Source organism: Pelodiscus sinensis, chromosome 19, assembly GCF_049634645.1.
Source record: "Pelodiscus sinensis isolate JC-2024 chromosome 19, ASM4963464v1, whole genome shotgun sequence".
In the NCBI taxonomy this organism is placed as follows: Eukaryota; Metazoa; Chordata; order Testudines; family Trionychidae; genus Pelodiscus; species Pelodiscus sinensis.
In genome coordinates, this window is record NC_134729.1 from 30118526 (window position 1) to 30134765 (window position 16240).

Below are 16240 nucleotides of genomic sequence, written 5' to 3' on the forward strand. Positions count from 1 at the left end.
ACAGTGGAAGACTGCGGGACCTGTGAAGAGCTTTCTGAATTGTATTGAGGTAAGTTCTCATCATCATGTGCTAGATCTGCCTGGGTTGTTACTGAGGAATGGGCATTAGAAGGGACGAATGTGCTGTGGTGGCTGGAGACCATGTAGCTGTATGCACTGGTGTAGAGACTAGTGTATCTCATGAGCGGTGGCGATATTGGTGCCATGGCTCCCAAAAAGGCCACTGAGGTTGAAGCTGTTTCGGTGGATATTACTATGGGTAGTTAAGCCACAGAAGTTGTGGGGGCTGTTGAAAAGGATGGTGTTGAGTGGAGTGCCATGAAGCCACTGATCCCGTTGGGGATGAGTGATGTGATGAAAATCTACTCCTCTGCCGGCTGCCACATTCATTTCATGGTGAGAATGGTGTGGGAAAGTGAGAAAAAGCTTCTACATTTTGTCTACATGGGCTGCTAGAGTGAGGTAATATTGGGGAGTGTGGTGAATGCACTGGTGGAGATAGTGTGCCCGACTGTGGGGCTTTTTAGCTGCTTTCTTATGTTCTGGTGCTGGAACACGCTTTAAGTCTGTCTGCCGGTAACCAGCTTGCTCAATCAGTGCCGGGATGCCTGTGGGTGCTGGCATATCCCGTTTTGTTGGTGCGGCTAGTTAGCTGCATTGGTGGGTGCTGACTGTCTTGGTTCCGACTCAGCTCCGTTAACTAAGGTCGGTCTTCACTCCTCCGTGGAGCGAGAAGTGGACGACACCAGGAAATGGGCAGCCTGGGACGTAGTGAGCAGTGATCATGCTGGGGAAGCCTGTGGCACTTGAGAGCCCCTGTGAGGTGATGAACTAGCCCTTTCATGGGGTGCTAAGTGTGCCTATATGCCTGGGGACTTATCCCCCAGTAGTTGGAGGGATTTCTCCCAGAGAAGGTTCTTCAGCCTTATTTTGCGGTCTTTCTTCACGCTGGCCGTTATGTTTTGACAATGCGGGCACTTTTGCACTATGTGGCTTTCGCCCAGGCACTGAATACAGGGTGCGTGTCCATCAGAAATCAACACTGAGTCCGGACATGAATCACATTTCTTGAAGCCAGGAGAGAGCCTGACATGTTAAACAAACGTGAGGAATCAGAACTTGGAGAAAAACCAGAGTAGAAGTGGAAAAAAATGGGGAAGCTTTTTTTGTTTTGTTTTTTGTTTTTAAAGAACTACGTGAAACTACCCTTACACTGACTAAAACTATTAATAACTGGTAAACTAACTATACTATTTTTCAGTTTTCTGTCAGAAAGAAAAACATTGCTGTGACTCCATCTTCAACCGAAGACGGCAGAAAAGGAACTGACGGAAGATCGCTCCGCGCACATCTAATGGACTAAAACAGCACGAGATGCGCATGCATAGGATACGAAGGCACTTCTAGGCAAAATCTCCAATCAGTGGCACGAGGATTCACCGAGACCTGAGTGGAGCATCACACAGACACCACTCGAAGGAAAACAAAGAGATACCATTTTCCAGCCACGCATGGTCATGAGGTAAGGAATGAGGTAGGCCTGGGGTGTGAGGCCATGCAAAAGGAGCTTGGGGCAATAGAGGGAAGCAAGAGAAGCAATAGGGGCAGGGGCCGGAAGAATGAAAATACAATCTTGCCCATGGTGCCATTTTCCCTAAGTCCAGTTCTGGGTGCCTATGAGGCATGTTAGATGTTGGATGGATGACTGGGCTTGGGCTACCAGGTAACAAGCATAAGGCACTTAGTGGTCTGCTGAGGGAGAGGGTGTCAATGGGGATTGGCTCTGGTATCTGCCTGGCCAGTTTACCCTCTCACTGGCCCTTGGCCCTGCTGAAGTGCAGGGGCTGAACATGCCCCACAGGAGGCCTCTCTTTTTATTGGTTGAGTGTTAATAGGGAGCCATAGTGCACAGGTGGGCCTCAGGGGAAAAAAAGTCTAAAAACCCCCGCTCCACAAAAGTGAGTGCAAAATATGAGCCATCATGCAATTCAGTCAACGTAACATTACTTTCACACAGTTTACGGCAAAAACAGGCCTACATCCTCCCCTTCCAATGCTGTTCAGTCACAGAAAGGTTAAAGTACCGGACAGTGAGAAGAGGACAACACAAATGGTTTCACTTTCCCTATGTAGAAGCCATGGTCTTCAATGATACTGCTCTAAAGGATTTTAGATTCCTGTCAGGCCTTAAGTTTTTCTACTATGGCAGGTCTTTTCAACCTTTTACTTCCTACAACTGCACCAAGTCAGTTACTTCACCTATTCAGCCATTCACACTGTTTTCCTCAAATATGCCCAGAATCCTTTTCCAGCAGTGACAGAACAGAAGTCAACACATGCTTTTTTCTGGCATCTCACGGAGAAAACATTCATGTTGATAAGTAAGCATTTGCACAGACAAAGGAGGAGGACAGATCTGTGACCAGCTTCAAGATTATGACTGAAAACCTGTGCACCAGCAAAACTCAAAGGATGGTGTGAATTAACAAAAAGGTATGAATTGTGCAACACCCCATAAAATCCACATTTTTGTGAAAATGATCTCGCCTCATTTCCATGTGCCAACGCTGGTTTTCATCTCTGTGTCTCTTTATCATATCCTTCTGTTTCTGCTTTTTCATCTTCTCCTCGTGCATTTTCCGAGCTCGGTTACTGGGCTTGATCTCAACTGGTAGGTCTGGGTTTACTTTCTTCTACAAAATGTTACAACACATTTTAGAGAAATCTTAAAAGCATCATCACAAAGCTAGTAGAGTATCAATATTCAAAAAGTCTACTACTGTAGTCTTATGATTACATCAGTGTTATTGACATTACACTTGGTTTTTAAATATTTGGTGGCATTTTATTTAAGATAATTTTGTTTAAGAATAATTATTACCATTTTATTACCATTTACTAATTAAGAGAAGTAGACATCGACAGCTACACCACACGCTTAAGTCCCTATTTCCAGAACAAGGAAGTCTCTTTGAAAACTATTCCAACTGCCAAAAAGACCTATCCAAAACAGGTTTAAGACAGAGAATACAATCTAAGAGAAAGATTTTAAAACTTAGATGCCTAAAAGTGGCTGAATTTTCAGAGATGAGTATCCACAACTGCCAATGAAGTAAACTGGAGTTTATGGGTACCTAGCACCTCTGAAAATCAGGCCTAAGGAGTCTTAAATAAGGAATCCAAAATGAAAATACCCAGCTTTGAAAATCTGGGACCAATCTCCAACTTCACATAAACAGAAGACCAGAAGCTGAGATATTTCAAAAGTGATATTCAAAGGCCTAACCAAGGGATGTTAAATACATTTCAATATTCTGAGAATAATTCTAATCTGACTTCATATTAATGCAGTCTCATATAAATGAGGAATATCTGATTGAATATGGGACATCAGTTCTTTAAGAATTCATTTCTGCTGCTTTTTTCTCACCTTAAATCAATGCTGTTTACAGACATTTGGTTGCTATGGAAATGTTGTAATGCTGCATTTGCTGGTGTGGAAAAGATGCTACCAATACAAGTACAAAAACACTTTTTTTTGAAGATACAGACCAATAAGGCTACCCCTTTGATCCTAAAAAAATGGTAACTTGAGTTGCAGAACAAGTAGCAGGCACAGGTAAACACTTAGCAAATAGAACTCATATTCTCATGAAAAGGGTCATGACTGATTGAAGCATGAACAACTGAAAACAGAATAAAGTGGCTAGGCAGCAAAAAATGTTTTTTCTCCCATCTCATAGCTTTTAAAAAGTCTCTAAATCTTACAGTCAATGGAAATGAACAATCTGCTCATTACTTTCAAATAAAAAGGCAGAATATTTTTATTCTGCGTAGGCTTCAATAGAACAGCTATACTGAGTCAGATCCAAAGTCCATCTAGTCTAGTATCCTGTCTTCTGACACTGGCCAATGCCAGGTTCCCCAGAGAGAATGAACAGGTTATCCTCAAAACATTGTCTCCCATTCCCAGCTACTGAAAGAGGCGGGGCAAACTCAAGCCTGAGGGGCAAATCCAGCCCACCCAGCTGATCAGCAGAGGTGCATACTTACAGCCAAAGGCAACAGCACCTGCAGTGTGTGTACGGTTGCCTCTTACCCCCACCTTCCTCTGTCCTGCAACGGAACTACTTCCAGGACTCTCTTGCTAGCTGTGCAGGGGGGAGCAGGGAAGGGAGTACTGAAGTCAGGGTGTCCCCTTCCCCAATACCCCACCTCTGCCAAGCAGGGGTCATAGACAGACACAGAGTCAGCAGAGCTGCTCTAATCTGAAGCATGTGACTCAGAGGAGTGCAGAACAAAGGTGGGGGGAGATAACAGAGCAGCACAGATTTCCCTTCAAGAGACAGTGGGGACTGGACTCGATGACCTCTCGAGGTGCCTTCCAGTCCTAGTATTCTATGGATTCTAGGATTCTTTCAGAAACTTAGCTAGTGCACACACACTCTGTGTCACTGCCACACATACCCAGTGTCACTGCCACACATACCCAGTCTGTGCCACACTATCTCTATGCCACAAACACACAATCATTGTCACATACACTGCTGCACACATTCTCCCATCACTGTCATACATACTCAATGTGTCACAAAATTTGTCTCTCTCTGTGTTTCTCTTTCACACACACACACACTCTCTGTAACCCCACTCCTTTCACCTGAGGCCCCGCCCCTTTCAGGGGCTTGGAGCCAGTCCATGACCATGTACCAAAATTTGTGAAGTGGCCCCGTTGCAAAAATTATTGCAGGGACATCATTCTTGCCTATCCTGGCTAATAGCCATTGACAGACCTATTCTGCTAGCAACCACTGGTGGAGGAGTAGACGGCTCTGTCTCGGGGGGACACTGGAAGCTGGTTAATTCTGGCAGCAGGCAGTGCTCCACCCTTTCTCCCAGCACTCCCACCTTGGCTCTGGTGAATCTCTATGCTGCTCTAGATACAGGAGAGAAGGAATCACCCCCCAAGGCAGAAGAGAAGAAGCCATCTACCCCCAAAGGTGGGACGTCTGCAGCCACCACTGTGAAGAGGAAACATAGGGTAGTGGTGGTTGGAGACTCTTTTGAGGGGATGGAGGTGCCCCTCTGTTGCCCTGACATCTTAGGACATATGCTGCCTGTCAGGGGCCTGTATTCGAGATGTTACAGTGGGACTGTCGAGATTATCCGGCCCTTTGACTACCACCCTATGCTACTCATTCATGTGCTATAATAGCAGAGCTAAAGGAGGGACAAGGAAGAACTGGGTGGTGGTGGGAGAAACCCAATCAATATCTTAAATGTCTGTATACAAATGCAAGAAGTATGGGGAATAAGCAAGAAGAACTTCAAGTGCTAGTAAATAAACACAACTACCACATCATTGGTATCACTGAAACTTGGTGGGATAACACACACTATTGGAATACTGGTATAGAAGGGTACAGCTTGCTCAGGAAAGATAGGCAGGGAAAAAAGGGAGGTGTTGCCTTATATATTAAAAATGTACACTCTTGGACTGAGGGCGAGATTAACATAGGAGACAGACTTGTTGAGAGTCTCTGGGTTAGGTTAAAATAGGGGTCTACTACAGACCATCTACCCAGGCAGAAGAGGTGGATGAGGCTTTATCTTAAACTAGCAAAAGCATTCAATGCATAGGATTTGGTGCTAATGGCAGGACCTCAACTATTCAGACATATGTTGGGAAACTAACACAGCATGGCACAGATTATCCAACAACATCCTGGATTGCATTGGAGACAATTTTTTATTTCAGAAGGTAGAGAAAGCTACTGGGGGAGAAGCAGTTCTAGATTTGATTTTAACAAATAGGGAGGAACTGGTTAAAAATTTGCAAGTGGTAGCTTGGGTGAAAGTGATCATGAAATCATAGAGTTCATGATTCTAAGGAATGGTAGAAGGGAGAACAGCAAAATAGATGGATTTCAGGAAGGCAGATTTTAGTAAACTCAGAGAGCTGGTAGGTAAGGTCCCATGGGAAGCAAGACTAAGAAAAAACAACCGAGGACAGTTGGCAGTTTTTCAAAGGGACATCATTAAAGGACCAAAAGCATACCATTACACTGCATAGGAAAGATAGAAAGTATGGCAAGAGACAACCTTGGCTTAACCAGGAGATCCTGCATGATCTAAAACTCAAAAAGGAGTAGTATAGAAAGTGGAAACTAGGTCAAATTACAAAGGATGAATAAAAGCAAATAAAGCAAGTATGTAGGGGCAAGATTAGAAAGGTGAAGGCACAAAACTAAATCAATCTAGCTAGAGACATAAGGGCTAACAAGAAAATATTCTACAAATATATTAGAAGCAACAGGATGACCAAGGATAGGGTGGGGGCCCATTGCTCAGCAAAGAAGGAAAAACAGTAACAGGAAACCTGGAAATGGCAGAGGTGTTTAACAACTTCATTTCAATTTTTACCAAACAAGATTGATAATGACTGGATGCCTAACACAGTGCATATACACTGCAGAGCTTAACTCGAAATGAGCTACGCAAACTGAGCTACGTCAATTGCGTATATTATTTCGAAATAGCTTATTTTAAAAAAGGGAGTGTCTAACACAGCACTTATTTCAAAATAGAGCACTCTTCCTCCAACTTCCCTCACTCCTTGTACAATGAGGGTTACAGGAGTCGGAATAAGAAGTCCTCCAGCTTGACAGTATTTTGACACTATTTCAAAATAATTGCCTGCTGTGTAGACGTGAACTAAGTTATTTTAGAATAGCGCTAGTTATTTTGAAATAGTGCTGTAGTGTAGACGTACCCATAGTGAATACTAGTGGAAATGGGGTAGATTTAGAAGTTAAAATAGGAAAAGATCAAGTTAAAGATTACTTAGAAAAGACAGATGTCTTCAAGTCACCCGGGCCTGATGAAATGCATCTTAGAATACTCAAGGAGCTGATAAAGGAGGTATCTGAGCCATTACCTTTCATCTTTGAGAAGTCATGAAAGTCGGGAGAGATTCCAGAAGACTGGAAAAGGGCAAATATAGTGCTCATCTATAAACTGGAAAATAAGAACCCAGGAAACTACAGATCAGTCATCTTAACTTCTGTGTCAGGAAGATAATGAAGCAAATAATTAAGAAATTAATCTGCAAACATAGGGAACATAATAAGGTGATACGGAACAGTCAGCATGGATCTGTAAAGAAGCAAATCATGTCAAACCAATCTGATAGCTTTCTTTGACAGGATAACAAGTCTTGTGGATAAGGAGAAAGTGGTGGACATGATATACCTAGACTTCAGTAAAGCATTTGATATGGTCTTGCATGACCTTACCAATAAACTAGGGAAATACAACCTAGATGGGTGCATAACTGGTTGGATAACCATTCTCAGAGAGTTATTAATGGTTCAGTCACACACACTGGCCTGACCATCGGCTGACAGAAGGGCATAACAAGTGGGGATCCACAGCTATTTTGGGACTGGTTTTGTTCAATATCTTCATCAACGATTTAGATGATGGCATAGGGAGTATGCTTATTAAGTTTGCAAATGATACCAATCTGGGAGGGGTTGCAAGTGCTTTGGAGGATAGGGTAATAATTAAAATCATCTGGACAAACTGGAGAAATGATCTGAATAGGATGAAGTTTAATAAGGACAAATGCAAAGTACTCTACTTAGGAAGGAACAATCAGTTCCACACATACAGAATAGGAGGTGACTGTCTTGGAAGGAGTACTACTGAAAGGGATATAGGGGTCAGAGTACACCACAAGCTAAATATGAGTCAACAGTGTGACACTGTTGCAAAAAAAGAAAAACATGATTCTGGGATGCATTAGCAGGAGTATTGTGAGCAGGTGCGGCCCGTCCATATAGCAAACTAGGCGGTCGCTTAGGGCGCCAAGTTAAATGGGGCGCCAAATGGTGGCACAATATCATTGAGGGGTTTGGAGGTGGAGGCACCGATTGCATGGTTCGCCTCAGGTGCCCGTTGCTGGCAGCTAAACTAGGGCCGCCCCTGATTTGTGAGCAAGACATGAGAAGGCATTCTTCCGCTCTACTCTGCATTGATTAGGCCTCAGTTGGAGTACCGTGTCCAGTTCTGGGCTCCACATTACAAGAAAGATGTGGAAAAATTGGGGAAGGTCCAGAGAAGAGCAACAAAAATTATTAAAGTCTAGAAAACATGACCTATGAGAGAAGACTGGAAGAACTGGATTTATTTAGTTTAGAAGACCGAGAGGTGACATGATAGCAGTTTTCAAGTATCTAAAAGGATGTTACAAGAAGGAGGGGAAAAATGTGTTCTCCTTGGCCTCTGATGATAGGACAAGAAGCAATGGGCTTAAACTGCAGCAAGGGAGGTTTTGGTTGGATATTAGGAAAAACTTACTGTCAGGGTGGTTAAACACTGGAATAAATTGCTTAGGGAGGTTGTGGAATCTCCATACCAGAGATTTAAAAGCAGGTTAATCTAAATGGTGCTTGGTCCTGCCATGAGGGCAGGGGACTGGACTTGATGACCTCTCAAGGTCCCTTACAGGTCTAGTATTCTATGATTCTCCATGAATCATAAATGGGGGATCATAATGGTCCCTTCTGACCATAAAATCTATGAGTCTATGAATTGATCTGGCTCCTTTTTGAATACCTTGCTAATTTATTTCAAAATATTGGTTGTGGCCAATTCTGGACTTGACAAGCTCAAACAAATTTCCAAAACAAACAGTTTGTGTGTGATGGAATGACACACTGAGGTGGTAATGTTCTAAAAAGCCTAATCCTGCTTCCAAGAAAACTTAATTTCAACAGGCGCTGGAACAGGTCCCACATGATAAAATATTCTCCATATTGGTCAATAGCCAAATATGCTTTTCCATCCAAAAAGACCAACTCCTGTTGAAAGAGGACCTAAGGAGGTTTTAATCTAAGAATTTTAAAATAAGTGTTTTAGGTTAAATCTATGCTGGATTTAACTAGTGTTTGACACCCCTAACGTATTGTGACATAGTGCTTGTGAAATGCTTTGTGCCGCTAGAAGTACTCTGAAAACAGAACTTTACCAATCAGTGCTTATATGCAATTTTAAGATCAACCAATGCAAGAAAAGTTAAATGGAAAAGATGAACTCTTCCATAGTGACTATATTCACTGAGACTTGAATTGACAAAGTCCGACTGAGTTTGATGGATTCAATTCTTTGTGACCTGTGCAACAGCATGGGCTTCACATTAATAATGCAAGATTAATTTTGCTATCAATCAGTCCATTTTGAATTAGTTCTGGGAAGCTGCAAACTGTTGGCCACACTGTTTCAGGGGCCTGAACTGCAATATTCACTGTAAAAAGATGTTTAAGTGGTCTACCGCCCCACTTAAAGGCAGAAATAGAGACTCATTCTTGATAAGTGCTTTGGAAAAGAGATGGTATGGCTACTCTCTTCAAGAAATTATTAGAACTGGGGAAGGGAAAGGGACTAAGTTTAGTTCTACTGGATAGTCCTCAGAAATTATTGTATAACTATTTACTAATTGAAAAATAAATATTTGGAATGTTTTTTTCTAAAGTTAACATTCTAGCAAGATGTCTCAGAAAAAGCTGAATTGGTAATTTAACCTGTCTTCACACAACATGATTTTATTCTTTTAGGGTGTGTCTAGACTACGGGGGGGGGAGAAGGGAAGGGGGGTGTTTCTAAAAAAAAAGTGGCTTTTTTTCGAAAAAACTTCCCCGGTGTCTAGACTGCTGCCATGTTCTTTCAAAAGTAAATCGAAAGAATGCAGCAGTTTTTTCAACCGCAGTAAACCTCGTTTTACAAGGAATAATGCTTTTTTTCAAAAGTGCTCTTTTGAAAAAAGGAGCTATGTAATGCAAACTGTGCTTTTTCGAAAGTACTGGTTGTAGTCTAGACGCTCTTTTTCAAAAGAGGCTTGCAGTCTAGACGTAGCCTTGGAAAGAAAGAATTCCATCCAAATGAAATACAAAACAAATGGTCAAAGTTGTGTTTTGAAAATCTTCATTCAGACATGCAAAACTGATTTCATTTTACAATAGTTTTGAATTGCAGACTATTTGCTAAGTGCCTATAAGATACTAGAAAGCATTTATTTCCTATAACAAAATCTACTCAAATCAGTTACCACTTTCATTAAGTTATTTGCACCAAACACCTACGGTAGTTTCCTTTATATTTTTATGAAAAAATTAAATATATATATACACACTAAATACAGTAATATCTGAGATGTGGAAGTGAACAAGCAGTGGGAAAAAATATTTGCAAGAATTTTTCTGGATTCATCCTATTTGTTTTCACACCAGTGAGAATCCTTATATTTAGGAAAAACTCTTTACAAAATAAACTAATGGATTTCTCTCCCTTCTATTTTAGGAGTTGAGACTGAGGCCAGTACTATCCAAGTCCCTTTGGTTCAGCATCCTGAAAGGATGTCCCCATTCACACCTTGTACTGCAGCCGATGCCTACGCCCCTTCAGATGCATGTCCTTTGCATTAGGATCATTGAAACTGCACTCGCAGAGCTTACAGTGAAACCGGATCATTTTTCCTTCATCATTGCATACCTGAGACAAAATATATGATTTAATATTTATAGGCACTGTTGGTGACAATAACAAAATTATCTTGCATTTAAGAAGAGCCTTACATCACAGTGGGTCCTAAAGCACTTTACAAAGTTTAAAGTATATGCATTTATCCATCACTGAAACTCAGTCAACTTTTGGGTGACACGCACAATCTATTTAATAGTTCACGGTGACACTGCATAGCTGTTTAGGACTGAAAGAGAAGATACAATACCCGCTTTTATACATGTTTATTCTGGGACTCCCTAAATTTCATCTAGGCTTTGTCTACATTGGCACCCTTTTCTGGAAAAGGGATGCTAATGAGACCATTCGGAATTGCAAATGCCGCGGGGGATTTAAATATCCCCCGCGGCATTTGCATGTACATGACTGCCGCTTTTTTCCGGCTCGGGGTTTTGCCGGAGAAAAGCACCAGTCTAGACGGGATCTTGCGGAAAATAAAGCCTTTTCCAGAAGATCCCTTATTCATCTTAAAATCAGGAATAAGGGATCTTCCGGAAAAGGCTTTGTTTTCCGAAAGATCCCGTCTAGACTGGCGCTTTTCTCCGGCAAAACCCCGAGCCGGAAAAAAGCGGCAGCCATGTTCATGCAAATGCCGCGGGGGATATTTAAATCCCCCGCGGCATTTGCAATTCCGACTAGTCTCATTAGCATCCCTTTTCCGGAAAAGGGTGCCAATGTAGACACAGCCCTACAGTTTAATGCATCGTAAAAAGAACATTAGGTTTAATACTTATGAAAAGCATCATAACAACTTTCAGTAACACAACAAATAGTCTGTTAGCACTTTGAAGATTAACAAAACATGTAGATGGTATCATGAGCTTTCCTGGGCACAGCCCACTTCTTCAGATGACCACAGTGTTGGATGTCTACGACCAAAATAATGGTCCTGTACAGACTAACTTAGCTAGCCCCTGAAGCTTCAGTAACATAGTCCAGAGTTGGACTCTCCATCTGCACAATACACCTTAGCACCATGCCAGGATTTTGGTACAGAAATGACTCAAAATAAAGAGCATCATCTATTCAGTTGTGACTAGCACCACCGCCACCACTTCTTGCAGCACCAAGATGTTCTCAACTTTTGCTAGCTCGTGATTCTCAGGTTCTGAGTCTCAACTATTAGCTAACAGTATGGATGTGAGATATTGTGTATTTTACTAATCATGTAGTCACAATAACTCTTAGCAGTCACACAGTTCCTAAAATACTTCCTGGGGTAGGGCTAGCAGCCAGTGCTCTCCTGGCCCCGCTCCTGGGGAACCCCCCCTGCCACTCCATGCTGCTGCCTCTCTATCAGAAGCAGCTACGTGGGACGGCAGGCGGAGGCAGCCCACGAAGAGAGCGGATTTAAATGTCGGCTCTCTATGCAGACTGGCTCCAGCCTGCTGCCTCAATGGGAGCCGATCCACGTGAGGAGCTGGCTTCCCATGTGTACTGGATCCTGTCTTTCCCCCTCAACCTCTACTGCTGCCTCTCTATTAGAGGCAGCAGCACAGGGGTGGGAGGTGCAGGCAGCTCTGCGGGAACCAGCACACGCAGGGAGACAGCTTTAAGCCAGCTCCCTTCTCCTGCTGCCTCTGATATAGAGGCAGTGGGGGGGGGGGGGGGGGGGTGTGGATAAGCCTAGGCTTATCAGTTAATCGCGTAAATGGCTATATGTTAACATCCCTTGCTCACAGTGGCATGACTCCAGACATAAATGTTTCATAAACTTTAAACACTGTTTGCTGCTCATCTCTTATTTGTTTATAATCTTAGCAAGGACGAGAAGCAAGACAACACTAAAGTAAACAACATTTCTCTGGAAATGATACAGATGAAAATTTAATCTTGATTTTCCAATCTCATTATACTTAACTGGGAATTTAAGATCAAGGCAACATTTTAAAGATGTAATTAATGATTATCAATTTTCGATATAACTAAATCATTTTGACATTTTGGCACAGCCTCATTAGCTTTATGTAGGCAAGGCACACACAAAATTCTCAGACAAGGGTTCCTTAATAGGTTGTCTACATTCTGCATTTGGGTGCCCAAATTTAGATGTGAAATTGGGCCATAGCAATTCAACACCAGATGAAACCTGCAGCTATGTGATTTTTCTCAGATTGCTCAGTGTTGAAAATAAATAAAACTCTGTGCTTTACGTATATGTCAGCTTCAAAGCCTCATATTATACAGCTTTATTTGCGAATGATTTGTGAAATATGAAAAAAGTGGTTAAGCATTACCTCTTCCACATAGTCATGTCCTACAGGTTGTACGTCAAGTAAAATCCCTAGGCCATTTCCAGAGACATCATGGGTTGGCTGTTCATATCGTAGCTCTGATTTTGTTTGCACCTTCACTTCCTCCAATTTGATACTTGTTTCCTGAAGCTTATTAGTCCCTGAATAAAGAGAGATGGATTAATAACCAAAATGATTTACAATCTGTGAAAAAAATCCTTATTCTCATTATCAGCACTTGTACAAACCCATCCCATCACTGTTAATTTCTCAAATGACAATACTCCATGGCTAGCTCTATATGGCTTTTTTTGTCATTATGGTAGCTGCCAAAATATAACTGAATAAAGATCTAAGACTCAATTATACAATCTCTATGACAACAAAAACACCCATATCTAGAGTAATATTTAAAAATTACATATTTCTAGTCATGTGCAGGTTTTTCTTATCAGCCTTTCATTCAGATACAAGTCTTCACTCTCTTATGACCAATAATTAAATTTAGAACAATCATCTACTATGAACATCTAGACTACTATAAAGATAAGGAAGTTCTTTTAATAATAACAATTCTTTTGACATAGGACAAATGACAGACTTGAACTTCAATAACTATGGTTCTTACAAGCTAAATTAAATATAAATTTTTTTTGAAGAGGTGAAGGCTCAAAGGTGAGAGATTTTTAAAAAAAGTTGAATATCAAGGTTCAAAAGTATTTCTACAGATTCCAACAAAATATAAAAGACAGTTACCAGTTCTGTAACTGGTTCTCAAGATGTGTTGCTCAGATCCATTCCACATTAAGCATGTGTGCTTGTCACATGCACCAATGCTGAAAGCTTTTCCTTCAACAGTATCCGTAGGGACCACTCCAGAAGGAAATGGGAAAGGGGAGTGGCAAAAACTGGATTCAGGGAAAGGTCCAATATGTCATCCTCGGGCATACCCTCAAAACAACTTTTTAGCCCCTTGCTTGTGAAGCTAAGCTTGAATGGGTGGAGGGAGGAGACAGGGGCCTCTACTGCTGCTTGTAGCTCTTGGGCTTCCTGTGTGATGGATCCTGCCATGGTCAACTAACTCCCTTGTCCTAAGCTGGCATCAGTTTAAACTGCTTGCACTCCAGACCTGTTACATAAAGGCCCAAGGTTTAAAGTTTTAACTTTCACTCTGCCTGTCTGGAAACAGGGGGTCAGAAAGGAGGGTTTTATAAAGCACTGATAATTTGACACTTCTTCGTGAAGGGGAAGGCCAGTGGGAGAAAGGACAACAAACAGGGAGTCCTCTTGCTCCGCCATCTCCTCCACCTGCAGGCTGAGGTTGAAAGCAAGTCCCTTCAATAGTTCCTGGTGTACCTTAGTCACCTTGAGGAATAGAAAGGGTGTGAGGGGTCCTTATGATATTCTCATCTGGCAATGACAAAGAGGAAGCTAATACCGAGGGATCGATGGTGCCCACTAGCAGTCCAGTAGTTTGACTCCCTTCATCCACATGGAGTTGGTGAGTTTTCTCCCTTGAGGCTTCAAGCACTGGCGGGGGATGGTTCGGCAAGGCCACCAGCCTATCCGAAACTCCTGTCACCAAATAGGCAGGGTGGGAGGGCTGAGTGAACCACCATGCAATCCAGGAGTAACATGGGGCTGGCCCCGGGCAGGTTTCGGTGCCAATGACATAGACAGCACTGAAGGCCTGGGAAGCTGTCTAACCAGGATTCAGCCCTGCTTCGTACTACATCCATATCCTGAATGGTTAGGCCAAGATCTGTTGGAGCAGTGACTCTCCATGTAGCAGTGCCCTTGGTCATATTTGGAGGAAGCGTGGTCTGAATAGGACAAGTGACTCCTTGATGACACTGGTAACCAGCAGCACTTGGTGGATCCACTCTGGGAACCCAGCGATCCACACTTCATGCTTTGAGACCAGTGCCAGGATGAGGAAAGAGTTTGAGAAGTAATGTGGGCTGGACACCTGGGGGACTCTCCTGGTACACTGTGACATCCATCTTGAGGACTGATGGTGGGGCCCATGTCTCCTGTCCCAGGAACTGTAACATCGACACAGCAATATGACAGGTTGATCCCAATGCTCATGCCAGGAGACATGTGCCTCCGAAGGTCTGTGACTGGTGAATTCCCTCTGTCAGCATCCAAGGTCCAGTGACCCCAGAGAACTCTGCTGCATCTGTCTCCCAAAGTCCAAGGCATGTCAACTTCTACCAGGTGACCATTGCCAGGACATCCCCCATTCCATGGAGAAGTGCCGCTGCAGTGAGGGAGGACAGAAGAGTTCCAAAGTGTCTGGGTCCAGGCACCTCCAGAGCTGGGGAGGGCAGCACAGGGAGCAATCATCTCTGGCACGGCCAGGAGAACTTTGGGTGTTGATTGCAGCTGAATATGATGAAGGTGTCCCTCTGCATCCAGTCTTTCAGGCAAGGAACAGGGTGGGCTGCACCCAAGGTTCCCTGTAAGCAGCATGGCCTCACAGCTGTTTAATGAGCCCTGTCCAGAGGCTCAGAGCTCCCGCGCAGGCTGGGATTTGGGGAGAGGAAGTTTCAAGCAGCTTCAAAGAGAGTTGCCTGCTTCAATGGAGGTGCTCCAAGACCAGGTAGGGAGAAGAGATAAGGAGGAGGGAATAAGTGGCTGGAGCGGTGGGGGGCAGGGGGAGGAGGGAGGGATAGAGAGAGTTGTAGGATAGGGGTGTTTGGGGAGATGAGGAACAGATGGGAAGGAGTATTTGGCTGGGAGGGGGGAGGGGATTGGCCCCTGGAGAGGAGAGAGAGGCAGAGGTGGAAACCCAGCACTCTCCTCAAGCCTCCTCGGCTGATAAGGCGGGTAGGGTGAAGCTGGCTGCATGGGGTAAGTGGAGGAAATAGGGGGAGAGTGGGTGCTGGAAGTGGGGTGAGGTGGAAGTTGAGAGTTTCTTTATGCTGTATGGCCTGTCTTAATTCCCAGCTAGACTGCTGGTGCCTGCAGCTGAGCTGGGGAGAGCAGATTGCACAAGGGTTGGTGGGAGATAGGGGGTGGGTGAATGTTGGCATCTGTGCAGTGAGGTGGAGGTGGCGGAGGCGAGAAGGGGATGGAGGAGTTTGCTCAGGGTGTCCTCCTGACTCACTTGCTGCATTCCAGATTGCAGTCCTCTCTGTCCATCTCAATTGGAGGGAGGGGGAAAACTATGGTGTGTGTGTGTGTGTGTGTGTGTGTGGCAGGACATTTGCATGAATACATTTTAAACAAAGTTTACATACGTGTAAATGTCTTAAGATAAGAAAGAAAAAGATTTTTACAGAATTTACTCTGATCTTAATGATTTTTTAAAAATCCTGTGTTACTAATTAATACACAGTATATTGTATTGCATTAAAGGCCAGATCTTTGCTATGTGGTAGACTTCTGGCTCTTATGAATCAGAGGTAGCACGTACTAGG

At 43.3% G+C, this 16240-nt stretch overlaps 1 protein-coding gene across 18 annotated transcripts in view; it reads right to left on the reverse strand.

The window, feature by feature from the left end:
* Positions 1-16240, reverse strand: part of ZFR2 (zinc finger RNA binding protein 2) — a 116088-nt gene that overhangs the window by 48848 nt on the left and 51000 nt on the right. For all 18 annotated transcript variants that reach the window (XR_012896744.1, XR_012896743.1, XR_012896745.1 and 15 more), the window contains 3 exons: positions 12819-12976; positions 10432-10551; positions 2548-2693 (listed from right to left, as the gene is read on the reverse strand). Coding sequence is in view for 14 of the 18 variants with exons in the window: in XM_075903323.1 (XP_075759438.1) it covers positions 2548-2693; positions 10432-10551; positions 12819-12976 (424 nt within the window). In the remaining 4 variants the exon portion in view is untranslated. The remainder of the gene's footprint in view (positions 1-2547; positions 2694-10431; positions 10552-12818; positions 12977-16240) is intronic.